Here is a 19,556-nt window from a genome sequence, read left to right as displayed (position 1 = left end):
TAGTTCCTGAGGGCCCGTAGATACAGCCTGGTGTAGTCCCTGAGGGCTCGCAGATACAGCCTGGTGTAGTCCCTGAGATCCTGCAGATACAGCTTGGTGTAGTCGATCAGAGCCGGTAGATACAGCCTGGTGTAGTCCCTGAGAGCGCGCAGATACAGTCTGGTGTAGTCCACAAGAACCCACAGATACAGCCTGGTTTAGTCCCTGAGAACCCGCAGATACAGCCTGGTGCAGTCCCTGAGAGCCAACAGATACAGTCTGGTGTAGTCCCTGAGAGCCCACAGATACAGCCTGGTGTAGTCCCTGAGGGCCCACAGCTACAGCCTGGTATAGTCCCCAAAAGGCGCAAATACAGCCTGGTGTAGTCCCTGAGGGCCCACAGCTACAGCCTGGTATAGTCCCCGAGAGCCGCAAATACAGCCTGGTGTAGTCCCTGAGAGCCGCAGATACAGCTTGGTGCAGTCCCTGAGAGCCCACAGCTACAGCCTGGTATAGTCCCCGAGAGCCGCAAATACAGTCGGGTGCAGTCCCTGAGAACCGCAGATACAGCCTGGTGTAGTCAATGGGAGCCGCAGATACAGCCTGGTGCTGTCCCTGAGAGCCTGCAGATACAGCCTGGTGTAGTCCCTGAGAACCACAGATACAGCCTGGTGTCATCCCTGAGGGCCCGCAGATACAGCCTGGTGTAGCCCCTGAGAGCCGCAGATACAGCTTGGTGTAGTCCCTGAGAACCCGCAGATACAGCCTGGTGTAATCCCTGTGAGCCCGCAGAGATAGCCTGGTGTAGTCCCTCAGAGCCCGCAGATACAGCCTGGTGTAGTCCTCCGGTCCCCCCTAGATACAGCCTGGTGTAGTCCCTGAGAACCCACAAATACAGCCTGGTGCAGTCCCTGAGAGCCCGCAGATACAGCCTGGTGTAGTCCCTGAGAGCGCGCAGATACAGCCTGGTGTAGTCCCTGAGGATGCGCAGATACAGCCTGGTGCAGTCCCTGAGAGCCCGCAGATACAGCCTGGTGTAGTCCCTGAGTGCCCGCAGATACAGCCTGGTGTAGTCCCTGACAGCCCGCAGATACAGCCTGGTGTAGTCCCTGAGAGCCCGCAGGTACAGCCTGGTGTAGTCCCTGAGAGCCCGAGATATAGCCTGGTGTAGTCCCTGAGAGCCGCAGATACAGCCTGGTGTAGTCCCCAAGAACCCGCAGATACAGCCTGATGTAGTCCCCGCGAACCTGCAAATACAACCTGGTGTAGTCCCTGAGGGCCCGCAGATACAGCCTGGTGTAGTCCCTGAGAGCCCGCAGATACAGCCTGTTGTAGTCCCCGAGATCCTACAGATACAGCCTGGTGTAGTCCCCGAGAAACTGCAGATACAGCCTGGTGTAGTCCCTGAGAGCCCGCAGATATAGCCTGGGGTGATCTCTCAGAGCCCACAGATACAACCTGGTGTAGTCCCTGAGAGCCCGCAGAAACAGCCTGGTGTAGTCCTTGAGAGCTGCAGATACAGCCTGGTGTAGTCCCCGAGAACCCGCAAATACAGCCTGGTGTAGTCCCTGATATCCCGCAGATACAGCCTGGTGTTGTCCCTGAGAGCCCACACATACAGCCGGGTGAAGTCCCTGAGAGCCGCAGATACAGCCTGGTGTAGTCCCTGGGAGCCACAGATACAGCCTGGTGCAATCCCTCAGAGCCCGCAGATACAGCCTGGTGTAGTTCCTGAAAGCCGCAGATACAGCCGGGTGTAGTCCCAGAGAGCCCGCAGATACAGCCTGGTGTAGTCCCCGAGAACCCGCAAATACAGCCTGGAGTAGTCCCTAAGAGCCCGCTGATACAGCCTGGTGTAGTCCTCGAGAACCCGCAGATACAGCCTGGTGTTGTCCCTGAGAGCCTGCAGATACAGCCTGGTGTAGTCACTGAGAGCCCGCAGATACAGCCTGGCGTAGTCCCTCAGAACCTGCAGATACAGCCAGGTGCAGTCCCTGAGAGCACGCAGATACAGCCTGGTGTACTCACTCAGAGCCCGCAGATACAGCCTGGTGTAGTCCCACAGAGCCCGAAGATACAGCCTGATGTAGTCCCCGAGAACCCGCAGATACAGCGTGGTATAGTCGTTGAGTGCCGCAGATACAGCCTGGTGTAGTTCCTGAGAGCCGCACATACAGCCTGGTGTAGTCCCTGAGAGCCCGCAGACACAGCCGGGTGAAGTCCCTGAGAGCCCGCAGATACACCCTGGTGTAGTCCCCGAGAACCTGCAGATTCAGCCTGGTGTAGTACCTGAGAGCGCGCAGATACAGCCGGGTGTAGTCCCTGAGAACTGCAGATACAGCCGGTGTTGTCCATGGGAGCCGAAGATACAGACTGGTGTAGTCCCTGAGAGCCGCAGATACAGCCTGGTGTCATCCCTGAGGGCCCGCAGATACAGTCTGGTGTAGTACCTGAGGGCCCACAGTGACAGCCTGGTATAGTCCCCGAGAGCCGCAAATACAGCCTGGTGTAGTCCCCGAGGGCGCGCAGATACAGCCTGGTGTGGTGCCTGAGAACCCACAGATACAGCCTGGTGTAGTCTCTGACAGCCTGCAGATACAGCCTAGCGCAGTCCCTGTGAGCTCGCAGATGCAGCCTGGCGTAGTCCCTGAGAGCCCGCAGATACAGCCTGGTGTAGTCCCTGAGAGCCGCATATACAGCCTGGTGTGTTCCCCAAGAACCCGCAGATACAGCCTGGTGTAGTCCCAGCGAACCTGCAAATACAACCTGGTGAAGTACCCGAGAGCCCGCAGATACAGTATGGTGTAGTCCCTGAGGGCCCGCAGATACAGCCTGGTGTAGTCCCTGAGAGCCTGCAAATACAGCCTGTTGTAGTCTCCGAGATCCTGCAGGTACAGCCTGGTGTAGTCCTTGAGAGCCCGCAGATACAGCCTGGTGTAGTCCCCGAGAACCTGCAGATACAGCCTGGTGTAGTCCCTGAGGATGTGCAGATAAAGCCTGGTGCGGTGCCTGAGAGCCCGCAGATACAGCCTGGTGTAGTCCCTGAGAGCCGCAGATACAGCCTGGTGTATTTCCCGCGAACCTGCAAATACAACCTGGTGAAGTCCCTGAGAGCCGGAGGTACAGCATGGTGTAGTCCCTGAGGGCCCGCAGATACAGCCTGGTGTAGTCCCTGAGAGCCTGCAGATCCAGCATGGTATAGTCCCCGAGAGTCCGCAGATACAGCCTGGTGTAGTCCCTGAGATCCTGCCGATACAGCCTGGTGTAGTCTCCAAGAAATTGCAGATTCAGCCTGGTGTAGTCCCTGAGAGCCCTCAGATATAGCCTGGGGTGATCCCTCAGAGCCCACAGATACAGCCTGGTGTAGTCCCTGAGAGCCTGCAGAAACAGTCTGGTGTAGGCCCCGAGAACCTGCAAATACAGCCTGGTGTAGTCCCTGAGATCCCGCAGATACAGCCTGGTGTTGTCCCTGAGAGCCCACAGATACAGCCTGGTGTAGTCCCTGGGAGCCGCAGATGCAGCCTGGTGCAGTCCCTGAGAGCCTGCAGATACAGCCTGGTGTAGTCCCATAACGCCGCAGATACAGCTGGGTGTAGTCCCTGAAACCCCGTAGATACAGCCTGGTGTAGTCCCCGAGAACCCGCAAATACAGCCTGGTGTAGTCCCTAAGAGCCTGCCTATATAGCCTGGTGTAGTCCTCGAGAACCCGCAGATACAGCCTGGTGTTGTCCCTGAGAGCCGACAGATACAGCCTGGTGTAGTCAATTAGAGCCCGCAAATACAGCCTGGTGTAGTCCTCGAGAACCCGCAGATACAGCCTGGTGTAGTCACTGAGAGCCGACAGATACAGCCTGGTGTAGTCAATGAGAGCCCGCAAATACAGCCTGGTGTAGTCCTCGAGAACCCGCAGATACAGCCTGGTGTTGTCCCTGAGAGCCTGCAGATACAGCTTGGTGTAGTCACTGAGAGCCGACAGATACAGCCAGGTGCAGTCCCTGAGAGCCCGCAGATACAGCTTGGTGTAGTCCCTGAGTGCACGCAGATACAGCCTGGTGTACCCACTCAGAGCCCGCAGATACAGCCTGGTGTAGTCCCACAAAGCCCAAAGATACAGCCTGATGTAGTCCCCGAGAACCCACAGATACAGCCTGGTGTAGTCTCCGAGAACCTGCAGATACAGCGTGGTATAGTCGTTGAGTGCCGCAGATACAGCCTGGTGTAGTTCCTGAGAGCCTCACATACAGCCTGGTGTAGTCCCTGAGAGCCCGCTGACACAGTCGGGTGAAGTCCCTGAGAGCCCGCAGATACGCCCTGGTGTTGTCCCTGAGAGCCCGCAGATACAGCCTGGTGTAGTCCCCGAGAACCTGCAGATTCATCCTGGTGTAGTACCTGAGAGCGCGCAGATACAGCCGGGTGTAGTCCCTGAGAACTGCAGATACAGCCTGGTGTCATCCCTGAGGGCCCGCAGATACAGACTGTTGCAGTCCCTGAGAGCCCGCAGATACAGCCTGGTGTAGTCCCTGAGAGCCGCAGATACAGCCTGGTGTCATCCCTGAGGGCCCGCAGATACAGCCTGGTGTAGTACTTGAGGGCCCACAGCGACAGCCTGGTATAGTCCCCGAGAGCCGCAAATACAGCCTGGTGTAGTCCCCGAGGGCGCGCAGATACAGCCTGGTGTGGTGCCTGAGAAGCCACAGATACAGCCTGGTGTAGTCCCCGAGAACCGGCAGATACAGCCTGGTGTAGTCCCTGAGAGCCCGCAGATACAGCCTGGTGTAGTCCCAGACAGCCCGCAGATACAGCCTGGTGTAGTCCCAGACAGCCTGCAAATACAACCTGGTGAAGTCCCCGAGAGCCGGAGATACATCATTGTGTAGTCCCTGAGGGACAGCAGATACAGCCTGGTGTAGTCCCCGAGATCCTGCAGGTACAGCCTGGTGTAGTCCCCGAGAACCTGCAGATTCAGCCTGGTGTAGTACCTGAGAACCTGCAGATACAGCCTGGTGTAGTCCCCGAGAACCTGCAGATTCAGCCTGGTGTAGTACCTGAGAGCCCGCAGATACAGCCGGGTGTAGTCCCTGAGAGCTGCAGATACAGCCTGGTGTAGTCCATGGGAGCCGCAGATACAGACTGGTGCAGTCCCTGAGAGCCCGCAGATACAGTCTGGTGTCATCCCTGAGGGCCCGCAGATACAGCCTGGTGTAGTACCTGAGGGCCCCCAGCGAAAGCCTGGTATAGTCCCCGAGAGCCGCAAATACAGCCTGGTGTAGTCCCTGAGGGCGCGCAGATACAGCCTCGTGTGGTGCCTGAGAACCCACAGATACAGCCTGGTGTAGTCCCCGAGAACCGGCAGATACAGCCTGGTGTAGTCCCTGACAGCCCGCAGATACAGCCTAGCGCAGTCCCTGAGAGCTCGCAGATGCAGCCTGGTGTAGTCCCTGAGAGCCGCAGATACAGCCTGGTGTGTTCCCCAAGAACCCGCAGATACAGCCTGTTGTAGTCCCCGCGAACCTGCAAATACAACCTGGTGAAGTCCCTGAGAGCCGGAGATACAGCTTAGCGCAGTCCCTGAGAGCCAGCAGATGCAGCCCGGTGTAGTCTCTGAGATCCCGCAGATACAGCCTGGTGTAGTCCCTGAGAGCCGCAGATACAGCCGTGTGTAGTCCCTGAGAGCCGCAGATACAGCCTGGTGTAGTCCCCGCGAACCTGCAAATACAACCTGGTGAAGTCCCTGAGAGCCTGCAGATACAGCCTGGTATAGTCCCCGAGAGTCCGCAGATACAGCCTGGTATAGTCCCTGAATGCCCGCAGATACAGCCTGATGTAGTCCCGAGATCCTGCAGGTACAGCCTGGTGTGTCGGTCTCCCGGTGTGACAGTCTCCCGGTGTGACAGTGTCCCGGTGTGACAGTCTCCCGGTGTCACAGTCTCCCGGTGTCACAGTCTCCCGGTGTCACAGTCTCCCGGTGTGACAGTCTCCCGGTGTGAGAGTCTCCCGGTGTGACAGTCTCCCGGTGTGACGGTCTCCTGGTGTGACAGTGTCCCGGTGTGACAGTCTCCCGATGTGACAGTCTCCTGGTGTGACAGTCTCCCAGTGTGAAGGTCTCCCGGTGTGACGGTCTCCCGGTGTGACGGTCTCCCGGTGTGACGGTCTCCCGGTGTGACAGTCTCCCGGTGTGACAGTCTCCTGGTGTGACAGTCTCCCAGTGTGAAGGTCTCCCAGTGTGAAGGTCTCCCGGTGTGACGGTCTCCCGGTGTGACGGTCTCCCGGTGTGACGGTATCCCAGTTTGACAGTCTCCCGCTATGACGGTCTCCCGGTGTGACAGTGTCCCGGTGTGACGGTCTCCCGGTGTTACAGTCTCCCGGTGTGACGGTCTCCCGGTGTGACAGTCTCCCGGTGTGACGGTCTCCCAGTGTGACGGTCTCCCGGTGTGACAGTCTTCCGGTGTGACGGTCTCCCGGTGTGACAGTGTCCCGGTGTGACGGTCTCCCGGTGTGACAGTCTCCCGGTGTGACAGTCTCCCGGTGTGACGGTCTCCCGGTGTGACGGTCTCCCAGTGTGACAGTCTTCCGGTGTGACGGTCTCCCGGTGTGACGGTCTCCCGGTGTGACAGTCTTCCGGTGTGACGGTCTCCCGGTGTGACAGTCTTCCGGTGTGCCAGTCCTCCGGTGTGACAGTCTCCCAGTGTGACGGTCTCCCGGTGTGACGGTCTCCCGGTGTGACAGTCTTCCGGTGTGACGGTCTCCCGGTGTGACAGTCTTCCGGTGTGACAGTCTTCCGGTGTGACGGTCTCCCGGTGTGACAGTCTTCCGGTGTGACGGTCTCCTGGTGTGACAGTCTCCCGGTGTGACAGTCTTCCGGTGTGACAGTCTCCCGGTGTGACGGTCTCCCAGTGTGACGGTCTCCTGGTGTGACAGTCTTCCGGTGTGACGGTCTCCCGGTGTGACAGTCTCCCGGTGTGAAGGTCTCCCGGTGTGACGGTCTCCCGGTGTGAAGGTCTCCCGGTGTGACAGTCTCCCGGTGTGACGGTCTCCCAGTGTGAAGGTCTCCCGGTGTGACGGTCTTCCGGTGTGTCGGTCTCCCGGGGTGACAGTCTCCCGGTGTGACAGTCTCCCGGTGTGACGGTCTCCCGGTGTGAGAGTCTCCCGGTGTGACAGTCTCCCGGTGTGTCGGTCTCCCGGTGTGAGAGTCTCCCGGTGTGACAGTCTCCAGGTGTGACGGTCTCCCGGTGTGACAGTCTCCCGGTGTGACGGTCTCCCGGTGTGACGGTCTCCCGGTGTGACAGTCTCCCGGTGTGGCGGTCTCCCGGTGTGACGGTCTCCCGGTGTGAAGGTCTCCCGGTGTGACAGTCTCCCGGTGTGACGGTCTCCCAGTGTGAAGGTCTCCCGGTGTGACGGTCTCCCTGTGTGACAGTCTTTCGGTGTGACGGTCTCCCGGTGTGAGAGTCTCCCGGTGTGACGGTCTCCCGGTGTGACAGTCTCCCGGTGTGACAGTCTCCCGGTGTGACGGTCTCCCGGTGTGACAGTCTCCCGGTATGACAGTCTCCCGGTGTGTCGGTCTCCCGGTGTGACAGTCTCCCGGTGTGACAGTCTCCCGGTGTGACAGTCTCCCGGTGTGACGGTCTCCCGGTGTGACAGTGTCCCGGTGTGACGGTCTCCCGGTGTGAAAGTCTCCCGGTGTGACAGTCTCCCGGTGTGATGGTCTCCCGGTGTGACAGTCTTCCGGTGTGACGGTCTCCCGGTGTGACAGTCTCCCGGTGTGATGGTCTCCCGGTGTGAGAGTCTCCCGGTTTGACAGTCTCCCGGTATGACGGTCTCCCGGTGTGACAGTGTCCCGGTGTGACGGTCTCCCGGTGTGAAAGTCTCCCGGTGTGACAGTCTCCCAGTGTGACGGTCTCCCGGTGTGACAGTCTCCCGGTGTGACGGTCTCCCGGTGTGACGGTCTCCCGGTGTGACAGTCTCCCGTTGTGACAGTCTCCCGGTGTGACAGTCTCCCGGTGTGACAGTCTCCCGGTGTGACAGTCTCCCGGTGTGACCGTCTCCCGGTGTGACAGTCTCCCGGTGTGACGGTCTCCCGGTGTGACGGTCTCCCGGTGTGACGGTCTCCCGGTGTGACGGTCTCCCGGTGTAAAAGTCTCCCGGTGTGATGGTCTCCCTGTGTGAAAGTCTCCCGGTGTGACGGTCTCCCGGTGTGAAAGTCTCCCGGTGTGAAGATCTAGTCCAGTGCAGAGGTCTCATGGAGGACAGTCTCCTGGTGTGACGGTCTCCCGGTGTGACAGTCTCCCGGTGTGAGAGTCTCCCGGTGTGACGGTCTCCCGGTGTGACAGTGTCCCGGTGTGACGGTCTCCCGGTGTGACGGTCTCCTGGTGTGACGGTCTCCTGGTGTGAAGGTCTCCTGGTGTGACAGTCTCCCGGTGTGACGGTCTCCCGGTGTGACAGTCTCCCGGTGTGACAGTCTCCCGGTGTGTCGGTCTCCCGGTGTGACAGTCTCCCTTGGTGACAGTCTCTCGGTGTGAGAGTCTCCCGGTTTGACAGTCTCCCGGTGTGACAGTCTCCCGGTGTGACAGTCTCCCGGTGTGATGGTCTCCCGGTGTGAAAGTCTCCCGGTGTGAAGATCTAGTCCAGTGCAGAGGTCTCATGGAGCCATCGAGGTGTATAGCGCAGAAACAGACCCTGCGGTCCAACTGGTCCATGCTGACCAGACACCCCTAACCTAATTGAGTCCTATTTGCCAGCACCCGGCCCATATCACTGTATACCCCTCCTATTCAAAAATCATCCAGATGCCTTTTAAATGTTGAAACTGCATCTACCACTTCCTCTGGCAGTTCATGGCACATATGAACTATTTGCCCCGGTATCAAAGTGTGGTTTCAAGGAGTCGTGGTGATGCTGGAATCAATGGGAATTTCAGTGAAAGCTCCCCCCTTTCTGTAGACAGACCTGGCATGGGCAAAAATGGTGAGGCTGTTTGTGGTCAGTGCCCTCAGGACATCGCCGTTCCATACCCACATGGTCATGTGGCATTGCCAAAGATTTTTCAAACTGAAATTTACCCTATTTATCTTTTCCTTTCAAATGAACCCCTTTGATATTGTGATGCATATAACATTTCAGGTTGTGAATCATATAAACATGATCCCTCTGGGGGGTATGTGGAGCACTCAACGATCTCCGTCCTGTGAGCGGTTAATGAGCGCGTGTCAGTGCCAATTCTCCTTTCACACTGAAAAGACTCATTTTTGTTTTTAATTCTGTAGATGTCCAGGGGCCAGTATAGACATTGAGTAAATATTAGTTCCTTGTCCTAGGGTCAGATCGAAGCAGTGAAGGAACTGGACTATGAGCGAAGCCATGGCCGCTACCCTCTCACCATTACAGCCACTGACCAGTGTCCGAAGCCACTCTGCCGCCTGACAGCCACAGCCACAGTAAGTACATAAAAGAGCCAACTATCCACTGAGGCTGAGTGTAAAACATCAACAAGGCAATGCTGTTCAAACCATCCACGCATGTTAGTTTGAAGAGAAATTGAAAGACTTGAACTTATATAGAGCTGACATATTAGAGGAGTACTGCATATCAGGAATTCCGGACGAAGCTTATGCCTGAAACATGATTCTCCCGCTCCTCGGATGCTGCCTAACCTGCTGTGCTTTTCCAGCAACACACTCTAGGCACTGTATATGGACATTATTACTCTGCTGACCAGTTAATGAGCAAGCCTGTACATTTTTGACCATCATTTCCAGAAGCTAATAATCCCCAAGGTGAGCTGGAATCGAAGACCCTCAGGATATCCTGCCCCACCGCTGTGGGGTATCAACTTGCTGTTGTCTCCAGATATGCTCCAACCTTAAAATCTAAAAGTCACTCACCCTGCACCCAGGTTTTGAAACTTGTTATCCATCCCAGAAACTATCTGTGACAACCCCCAGGATTATTGGTTACACCCCTCCTTCTCTGGTAACATCTATCAATGGATTTACTGAAAAGCTGGAAGGGAGTTGGAGCTGCATAACCAGAAAGGAGAAGATAAATGAATGAAGGCTGACAGTCAGACACAGCCATCACTGTTAGGGACACAAGGTCTCTGGGGAATATCTCTGTCCCATGACTGAATGTTGTGTTTCAGGAATTAGCTTCCTGAACTGATGTTCAGCCTGCTTATTAAGTGCACAGTGGAATAGTAATGTCCATGTGGTTAGCACTGCTTCCTCGCAGGTGCTGGGTTCAATTCCAGCCTTGAGGGACTGTCTGTTTGGAGCTTGCATGTTCTCCCCATGTCTGCGTGGGTTTCCTCCCACGGTCCAAATATGTGCAGGTTAGGGTGGATTGGCCAGGATAAATTGCCCCACAGTGCCCAGGGATCTGCAGACTAGGTGGGTTAGCCATGGGAAATGTGGTTACAAGGGGTGGATCTGGGTGGGATGCTCTTTAGAGAGTTTGTGCAGACTTGATGGGCCAAACTGCAGGGATTCTATGGTTACAGGGCAATGTTTTTCAGCTTTTTGTTGAAAATCGGGGTTACTCAGTGATTCAGAGTTCATTCAATCTTTCAAGTCTGTACTTGGAATTGGTTACGCCACTAAAACCTGAGAGAGACAGAGGCACACTTGATCGTGAACCACAATCAGAGGAAACGTGCTTCCACCTCGCCACCTAATCAGCGCTAAGTGTCCAAGACAGACTTGAAACTGCGTTTGTGTTTACAGCATAATTGTTTAAATGGCTAGAATTTAAATGATAAATCTGGCTTATTCATTCTCCTGTTGTAGGTGCTAGTCAACGTTAACGATATCAATGATGTGGTGCCAAGGTTTCTTCACCCTTACGAAGGTCCATTTGACATCACTGAGGGTCAACCAGGCCCCAGAGTATGGACGTTCCTTGCGGATGACGAAGATTCAGGCCCAAATGGACAAGTAGAGTATAGCATCATAGCAGGAGATCCCCTTAGTAAGTCTGTGCAATGTCAGTAAGATAATCTGTAAAGAGTCATAGAGCTGTACTGCATGGAAACAGAGCCTTCAGTCCAATTTGTCCATTTTGAGCAGATATCCTAATTTAATCTAGTCCCATTTACCAGCACCTGGCCCATATACCTCCAAACCCTTCCTATTCATATACCCATCCAAATGCCTTTTAAATGTTGTAATTGTACCAGCCTCCACCACTTCCTCTGGCAGCTCATTCCATACACGCACCACCCTCTGTGTGAAAAAGTTGCACTTTAAGTCCCTTTTAGATCTTTCCCCTCTCACTTTAAACCTATGCCCTCTAGTTTTGGGCTCCCCTACTCTGGGATAAAGACTTTGTCTATTTATCCTATCCATGCCCCTCATAACTTTGTAAACCTCTATAAGGTCACCCCTCAGCCTCCAGTGCTCCAGGGAAAACAGCCCCAAACTAATCTACCTCTCCCTGTAGCTCAAATCCTCCAACCCTGGCAACATCCTTGTAAATCTTTTCTGAACCCTTTCAAGTATAATGATATCTTTCCTAAGGTGGCCTAACCAATGTCCTGTACAACCACAACATGACATCCCAATCCCTGTACGCAATGCACTGAACAATAAGGGCAAATATACCAAACGCCTCCTTGACTTTCCTATCTACCTGAGATTCCACTTTCAAGGAACTATGAACCTGCACCCCATGGTCTTTTTATTTGGCAACACTCTCCAGGACCCTACCATTAAGTGTGCATGTCCTGCCCTGATTTGTCTTATCAAAATGCAACACTTCACATTTATCTAGATTAAACTTCACCTGCCACCCATCGGCCCATCCGATCAAGGTCCCTTTGTAGTCTGAGATAAGCTTCTTCACTGTCCACTATCCCACCAATTTTGGTGTCATCTGCAAACTTACTAACCATTCCTCCGATATTCACATCCAAGTCATTGATATAAAGCAGTGGACCCAACACACCCTGCAGCACAACAGAAGCATTGGGCGGTCAGTGATCGACAGACTTGACATGGTGCCCAATTATGTGGGTGTAGTTTAAAACAATTAGTTTGTGAATTGGTTTGATAAAGAGCTGACATTAACAGCTGGAGCTTTGATAAGGGGAAGCTAGTACATGGATGAAGAAATACTGAGAGAATCAGATGAAGTAACTGACCATTAAAACAGGGAGGGGGATTAGAATTCCATAAGATCACATAAGCAGCTATGATTCCAGGATTTTGAAAATGTGCAAACATTACATTGTGTTCAGTTTAAATAGATTATGAGTCAGTGACTGCTGCTAGTTTGGAGCAACGTATCAGAAAAAGACTTGCTCCTTCAGTGGACCAGCATAGACTCAATGGAGTGAATGGCCTTGTTCCATGCTATAATCATTCGATGATAGTATTATTTGTAAAGCATCTTTCACAGCCAAAGGAAATCTCAGAATAATTAACATCCAATGATGTACTTTTGAAGTGTGGTCAGTATTCTCATTTGGAAGCAGTCAACTTGTGCTCAGCAAGTTCCTGCAAAGAGAGATGTTGATTGAGGGATAAATACTAGCCAGAGCATAAAAGGTGATAGCCTTCTTTAAAGTGGAACATCTTATATCCATCCACGTGAGAAGGCAGTTGGGAACTCAGTTCAACATCTTGTCAGAGAGAGACAGAACCTCCAACTGCACAGCACTGAGCTGGGAGTACCAGACTAGATTTCAGTGCTCTGGTGGAGACTTGAACCAGTAACTTTCTGACTCTGAGGTGTGGGTGCTGCTCCCTGAACCTTTGGCTGACAGAGTGCATCATAAGGTTTGCAAATGTCTTAGTCCTCTGCAGCTACTCAAGTTAACTGAGCACAGTTGGTCAAAACAGGAAAAACTCAGGCCTATTAAAGACAGGAAATGCTGTTCCTAATGAACAAAGTGATCCTTAAAGCAATAGTCAAAAAATCCACACATGGCAATTTAGAAAAGCATATGCTTTAAAAAAAAATCCGTCTAAAATCATAGCGTCATAGAGATGTACAGCATGGAAACAGACCCTTCGGTCCAACCCGTCCACGCCGACCAGATATCCCAACCCGATCTAGTCCCATCTGCCAGCACCCGGCCCATATCCCTCCAAACCCTTCCTATTCATATACCCATCCGGATGCCTTTTAAATGCTGTAGTTGTACCAGCCTCCACCACTTCCTCTGGCAGCTCATTCCATACATCACCACACTCTGCGTAAAAAAGTTGCCCCTTAGGTCCCTTTTATATCTTTCCCCTCTCACCCTAAAACTATGCCCTCCAGTTCTAGACTCGCCCACCCCAGGGAAAAGACTTTGTCTATTCATCCTACCCATGCCCCTCATAATTTTGTAAACCTTTATAAAGTCACCCCTCAGCCTCCAACGCTCCAGGGAAAACAGCCCCAGCCTGTTCAGCCTCTCCCTACAGCTCAAATCCTCCAACCCTGGCAACATCCTTGTAACTCTTTTCTGAACCCTTCCAAGTTTCACAACATCCTTTTGATAGGGAGGAGACCAGAATTGCACACAATATTACAAAAGTGTCCTAACCAATGTCCTGTACAGCTGCAACATGACCTCCCAACTCCTATACTTAGTTCTCTGACCAATAAGGGAAAGTATAGCAAATGCCTTCTTCACTATCCTATCTACCTGCAACTCCATTTTCAAGGAGCTATGAACCTGCACTCCAAGGTCTCTTTGTTCAGCAACACTCCCCAGGACCTTACCATTAAGTGTATAAGTCCTGCTAAGATTTGCTTTCCCAAAATGCAGCACCTCGCATTTATCTAAACTAAACTCCATCTACCACTCCTTAGCCCATTGGCCTATCTGATCAAGATCCTGTTGTAATCTGAGGTCCATTCACTTCTTCACTGTCCACTACACACTCCAATTTTGGTGTCATCTTCAAACTTACTAACTATACCTCTTATGCTCACATCCAAATCATTTATATAAATGATAAAAGGTAGTGGTCCTAGCACCGATCCTTGTGGCGCAGGTCACTGGTCACAGGCCTCCAGTCTGAAAAAAAAACCCTCCAAAACCACCCTCTGTCTTCTACCTACAAGTCAGTTCTGTATCCAAATGGCTAGTTCTCCCTGTATTCCATGAGATCTGACATTGCTAACTAGCCTCCAGTGGAGAAACTTGTCAAATGCCTTACTGAAGTCCATATAGATCACATCTATTGCTCTGCCCTCATCAATCCTCTTTGTTACTTGTTCAAAAAACTCAATCAAGTTTGTGAGACATGATTTCCCACGCACAAAGTCATGTTGACAATCCCTAATCAGTCCTTGCCTTTCCAAATACATGTACATCCTGTCCCTCAGGATTCCCTCCAACAACTTGACCACCACTGAGGTCAGGCTCACTGGTCTATAGTTCCCTGGCTTTTTCTTATCACCCTTCTTAAACAGTGGCACCACGTTAGCCAACCTCCAGTCTTCTGGCACCTCACCTGTGACTATCGATGATACAAATATCTCAGGGAGAAAATGGGGATTGCAGATGCTGAAGATCGAAGTTGAGGTGTGTGCTTCTTGAAATGCACAGCCGATCAGGCAGCATCTGGGGAGCTCACTCCTGACATGGGCTTATGTATGAAGCACCCATTCTCCTGCTCCTCGGATGCTGCCTGACGGACTGTGCTTTTCCAGCACCACACTCTTGGACTATAAATATCTCAGCATGGGTTGCTAATAGGAAAAATATTCACAGTCCCACAAAGGACATTCATATCCTAATTACTATCATTTAGATTTCACACACAGCACAACTGCAATAGGGTCAAAACTCTGAAGATCCCTCCTTTAATGGCATTGTGGGTCTACCTACAGCATATGGACTCTGTCCATTCAAGAAGGCAGCTCACCACCACCTTCTTAAGGGCAACTGGGAATGGGCAATAAAATACTGGCCCAGTCAGTGACACCCACATTCTGTGAATGAATAAAACAAACTCAAAGATGGGAGGGTTGATAAACATGGTATGCAAAGATTATATCATTTACAACATGGTAGAAAACAGAGGATAAAGGAATGGAAACATTAGCAAAGGAGAAGAATATGTTCTGGTGCGTGTAACTACTGGCTAATCGTTCCCAGTGGCATGTTCTAGCCAAGGGGTGTTACAGGTTCTGCAGATAGTGCCTTCAGAATGGGCCTGAACTTCCAATCAACGTTCCCTTTCTCTTGATTCTCAGATGAGTTCATTATTTCTCCAGTGGAAGGGGAGCTCCGTGTGCGAAGAGGCGCCGAGTTGGATCGAGAAAGCATTGCATTTTATAACCTAACCGTTATGGGCAAGGACAGAGGCACACCAGCACTGAGCAGTACGGTCAGTCCTTAACTTATTCATACCCCCTGTTTTATATTAGCACAGCATGTATTCCTATCATCAAGCTTCACATATTGCCCAGTTACTTTTGGACAGTAATCTTTAGCAGGCAATTTGTGGGCGGCACAGTGGCACAGTGGTTAGCATTGCTGCCTCACAACGCCAGAGACCCGGGTTCGATCCCCAACTCAGGCGACTGACTGTGTGGGGTTTGCACGTTCTCCCCGTGTCTGCGTGGGTTTCTTCCGGTTTCCTCCCACAGTCCAAAGATGTGCAGGTCAGGTGAATTGGCCATGCTAAATTGCCCGTAGTGTTAGGTAAAGGGGTAAATGTAGGGGAATGGGTGGGTTGCGCTTCGGCGGGTCGGTGTGGACTTGTTGGGCTGAAGGGCCTGTTTCCACACTGTAAGTAATCTAATCTTACCCTGTCTGCAAGGATAGGCACATTGATACACTTGCCTCATTTCTCCCATTATCTCCATCCATGAAACAACCATCTGTATTTCTTTCTCAACTTGTAACTCTCTCTCATTCCTTTGTTCCTTCTTTTCTCTTCTTATTTCTTTACTCTTTCCTTCCCTCCCTCTCTCCTTTCTTTCCTTCAGTTATTCTCACACAAGGCTGGCACGGACTATAGTTTCAGCCTTGAGGATTATGATTTGTGTCAGATGGGACCCCCTGCTCAAAGTGGTGGTACTTTTGAAGTGCAGTCAATATTCTCAATTGGAACCAGTTGTGCTGAGTAAGCTCCTGCAAAGAGCAGTGTTGGTTGAGAGATACATGTTTCTCGGGCACCGAGGAGATCTCCTCTGTCCTTCTGTAAAATGAAGAGTCTTACATCCATTCATGATGTGTGAAGTGGACAAAGTCAGAAGTCACACAACACTAGACTGTAGTCCGAACAGCTTTATTTAAAATCACAAGCTTTTGAAGCACTGCTCCTTCATCAGCTCACTTCTGAAAGCTTGTGATTTTAAATAAACCTGTTGGGCTATAACTTGGTGTCGTGGTACCTCTGACTTTACATGAGAAGAGCGGGAGCTCAGTTCAACATCTTGTCAGAGAGAGAGAGACAAAAGCTTGGCTGAAGCATTCTGCAATTGCTCAGCAGGCCTTGCCTTTGACCACCACCAGTAAACTCACCAGCCAAGAGTTTGAGAAAACACATTCAGATTTAGAACATTAAGTTTCTGTTCCCTATCTGCTGATTTTCTTGAGGAATTCAGCTGAAGACTCTCAGCCACCAACTGCAGCAAATTGAATTCCAATTCAACATCATCGACTCCAATAACTCCCCAGTCCACCCATTAAAATGTGCGACCCAATTAGACGTCAGGCTTTATGGTCAGGCCTGATTTTCATTCACAAATTCCTGAACCTACACGTCGTGCTCTACCTTGAGCCCTGTTTTGTCATGGAAAAGCAGCAGATATCTGACTTTGAAGAGGTTTACTTCTTGGGAAAAGATTGATCAAATCTGGTCGTAAGGACCACTCCTGCCCCATCTCTCTGGTGTGACTCATTTGGATTACAACATCCTATTCCAGAACTGGGAATTTATTAGAATTCAGTCAGTTTATGTGAGGGATCTGGGATTGTTCTCCTTTGAGCAGGGAAACTTCAGAGTCGATATAATGCAAGAATGTTCACGTAAAGAAGATTTCCTCATACTTATTGAACAGAGGACACCAGTTTTTCAGGTCACTACCTTCACAGTTTTTCCGTATTGAGTTGTTACAATCTGGAACACACTGTTTGAAAATGTGCTGGAAGCGAAACTTTCCAAAGGTAGACACTAGAAGTGGAGACATTTGCTGGGCTATGGGGGAAAGAGCAGGGTGAGTGAGCCTGATCGCAGAGCTCTTCAAAGAACTGACAGGGACGTGACAGACTGAATGCACTGCTCCATGCTGTAAAATCCTCTGATTCTATTGTGTGCAGGTACTGGTGGGCATTCGTGTCCTGGATGTAAACGACAATGATCCTGTGCTCCAGAACATTCCACGGAACTGCACCATCAGTGAAAACACAGCCGTGTCCACAAGCATTACTAGGATTTTGGCCACTGACATTGACAGTGGGCACAATGCACTCCTGACCTTTAGTATCACTGCAGGAAACTTTGAAAATGCCTTCTTCATCAATGAAACAGTTAAGTAATCGATTAGCTTAAGTACGTGGATGTGACATGGTTAATATAAAGGTTGAAACAAACATGAGCAACCAAGTCTCGTTTACACAGTAGCTCTTGTGTTCACTAATCTACATTGTTTCCTGGTATACCAGATTAAATCTTATCTTCATGTTCCGAATCAAACCTCCTCCCTATTTCTGTAACAAGCATCACCCCTACAATCTCCAAAACCTAATTGTTATTTTAGAACACAATTACCTAAGTTACAAATCTATGAAAATTCATTCCCTAAAATCATCTCCCCACTCTTTCTCTGCATCTGTCCTCGAAGAAATGAATAAAAGTCCATTCTTCAATAGATATTTTAAGAGCAGCACAATATGGTACAATCAGGATGAGTGTAAATGATTTTGGGAAAGGGAAATAGTGTTTTGATGAACAAGAAACAGAGAGTGGTTGTCATCAACATCATCCTCATTATCATGGCAGACCCTCCCAGATGAGAATGACTCTCTGCCACTCTCAGGATGAGTCTGTGAAAGCGAACAGTTTGAATATTTTTGATGGAGTTTAGGAGATTCTTGTTAAGTAAGGGCACTGAAAGTTGGCAGGTCTTGTGGAGTTGAGGTCACAACTATGTCAGTCATGATTGAAAGACCGAACAGGTTTGAGAATCTGAGTGACCTACCCCTGCTCCTTCTTCACATCTTCCTGCACGGGGATCCAAAGTGATTGTGATTCCTTTCTCATGTTAATGTCACCTTTTTCTTTACAGATTGGAGTCATCTATATCAACAGACCATTGGATAGAGAGCAGACTGCTGAATACCAACTCACCATCACAGTCAAAGACAACCCAGAAAACCCGAGACATGCTCGAAGAGTAATTATTTTCAGCCCTATCAAATGCAGTGTTGCTAAACCTAACTACATCATCGGCTTTAGCATTTAGAGATACATTGAATGTGTGATTAAAGTTTCATTGTGATGCGCATATTTATTAATCATATGCAAATGAAATCATAAGATTGTGTGTTGAGGGTCTTTTGCTGCAGTGGTAGAGTCCCTACGTCTAGTTCAGCAAATCTGAGTTCAAGTCCCACCTCAGAGTAGTGATCACCATGAAGGTAGGTCATGAAGGTGGATGGGGCTTGAATCCTACCATGGCAGATAGTGGAATTTGAATTCAATAAACATCTGGAATTAAGAGTCTAATAATGATCATGCACTCATTGTCAGTTGTCAGAAAAAGCCATCTTGGGGGAAGGAAACTGCCATCCTTACCTGGTCTGGCCTACATGTGACTCCAGACCCACAGCAATGTGGTTGACTCTTTACTGTCCTCTGGGTGATTAGGGGTGGGCAATAAATTCTGATCTAGCCAGCGATACGCTCATCCCAAAAGTAAATATCTTTTAAAATTATATGTCCAAACAGTTGATTAAGTTATATAAAAAATGATAGGTGCGTGAGTTTAGATGTAACTGATAAATAGATGTCAACCACATGAGCTCTCAAGCAAATTCCACCATTTAATAAATTCAGGTCTGACCCTAAACCTCAACTCTACTTCCTTGTCCCATCATACCTCCCATTCCTCGATTCACTGAAGACTCCAAATATATGTCAGTTATTCTGCAACTTAGCATCTCTCTGGGGGACAGAAATCAAAGGATTGCAATGTTCTGAGTGAAGAAATTTCTCTAAGTCATCTAGGTCTTGGATGGCTGTCTCTTTAACCTAGTTTACCCTGTACATTCTGATTAATAAATGTTACTATGTCTGCCACATTTTAGAAAAACCATTTGAAAATTATCTCACATCTCTGCTCATTCCAATGACTTTACATTGGACAAACAGGCAGAAAACTAGCCACCAGGATACATGAACGTCAACTAGCCACAAAACAACATGACCTTCTCTCAATAGTATCCTTCGACTGGGACAACACATCCATCCTAGGACAAGCTAAACAGAGGCACGCACGAGAATTCCTGGAAGCATGGTATTCCAACCGGAACTCTATCAACAAACACATCGACTTGGACCCCATTTACCAACCCCTGTGAAAAAGAACAGAAAATGACATCACCACAGGAAATGACATCACCAACCCAAGGAAACCCA

General features: G+C 50.7%; 1 protein-coding gene across 2 annotated transcripts in view; it reads left to right on the top strand.

Moving 5' to 3' along the window:
• The window catches only part of cdh23 (cadherin-related 23), a 799,974-nt gene that overhangs the window by 711,265 nt on the left and 69,153 nt on the right, over window positions 1-19,556 (top strand). For both annotated transcript variants that reach the window (XM_043679154.1, XM_043679151.1), the window contains 5 exons: window positions 9,291-9,410; window positions 10,758-10,938; window positions 15,163-15,296; window positions 17,237-17,446; window positions 18,205-18,312. In XM_043679154.1, coding sequence (XP_043535089.1) covers window positions 9,291-9,410; window positions 10,758-10,938; window positions 15,163-15,296; window positions 17,237-17,446; window positions 18,205-18,312 — 753 coding nt within the window. The remainder of the gene's footprint in view (window positions 1-9,290; window positions 9,411-10,757; window positions 10,939-15,162; window positions 15,297-17,236; window positions 17,447-18,204; window positions 18,313-19,556) is intronic.

Source organism: Chiloscyllium plagiosum, chromosome 38 (assembly GCF_004010195.1).
Source record: "Chiloscyllium plagiosum isolate BGI_BamShark_2017 chromosome 38, ASM401019v2, whole genome shotgun sequence".
NCBI classification, from domain to species: domain Eukaryota; kingdom Metazoa; phylum Chordata; class Chondrichthyes; order Orectolobiformes; family Hemiscylliidae; genus Chiloscyllium; species Chiloscyllium plagiosum.
The sequence above is the reverse complement of the archived record's forward strand: the minus strand, read 5'-3'. Positions and strand labels throughout refer to the sequence as shown.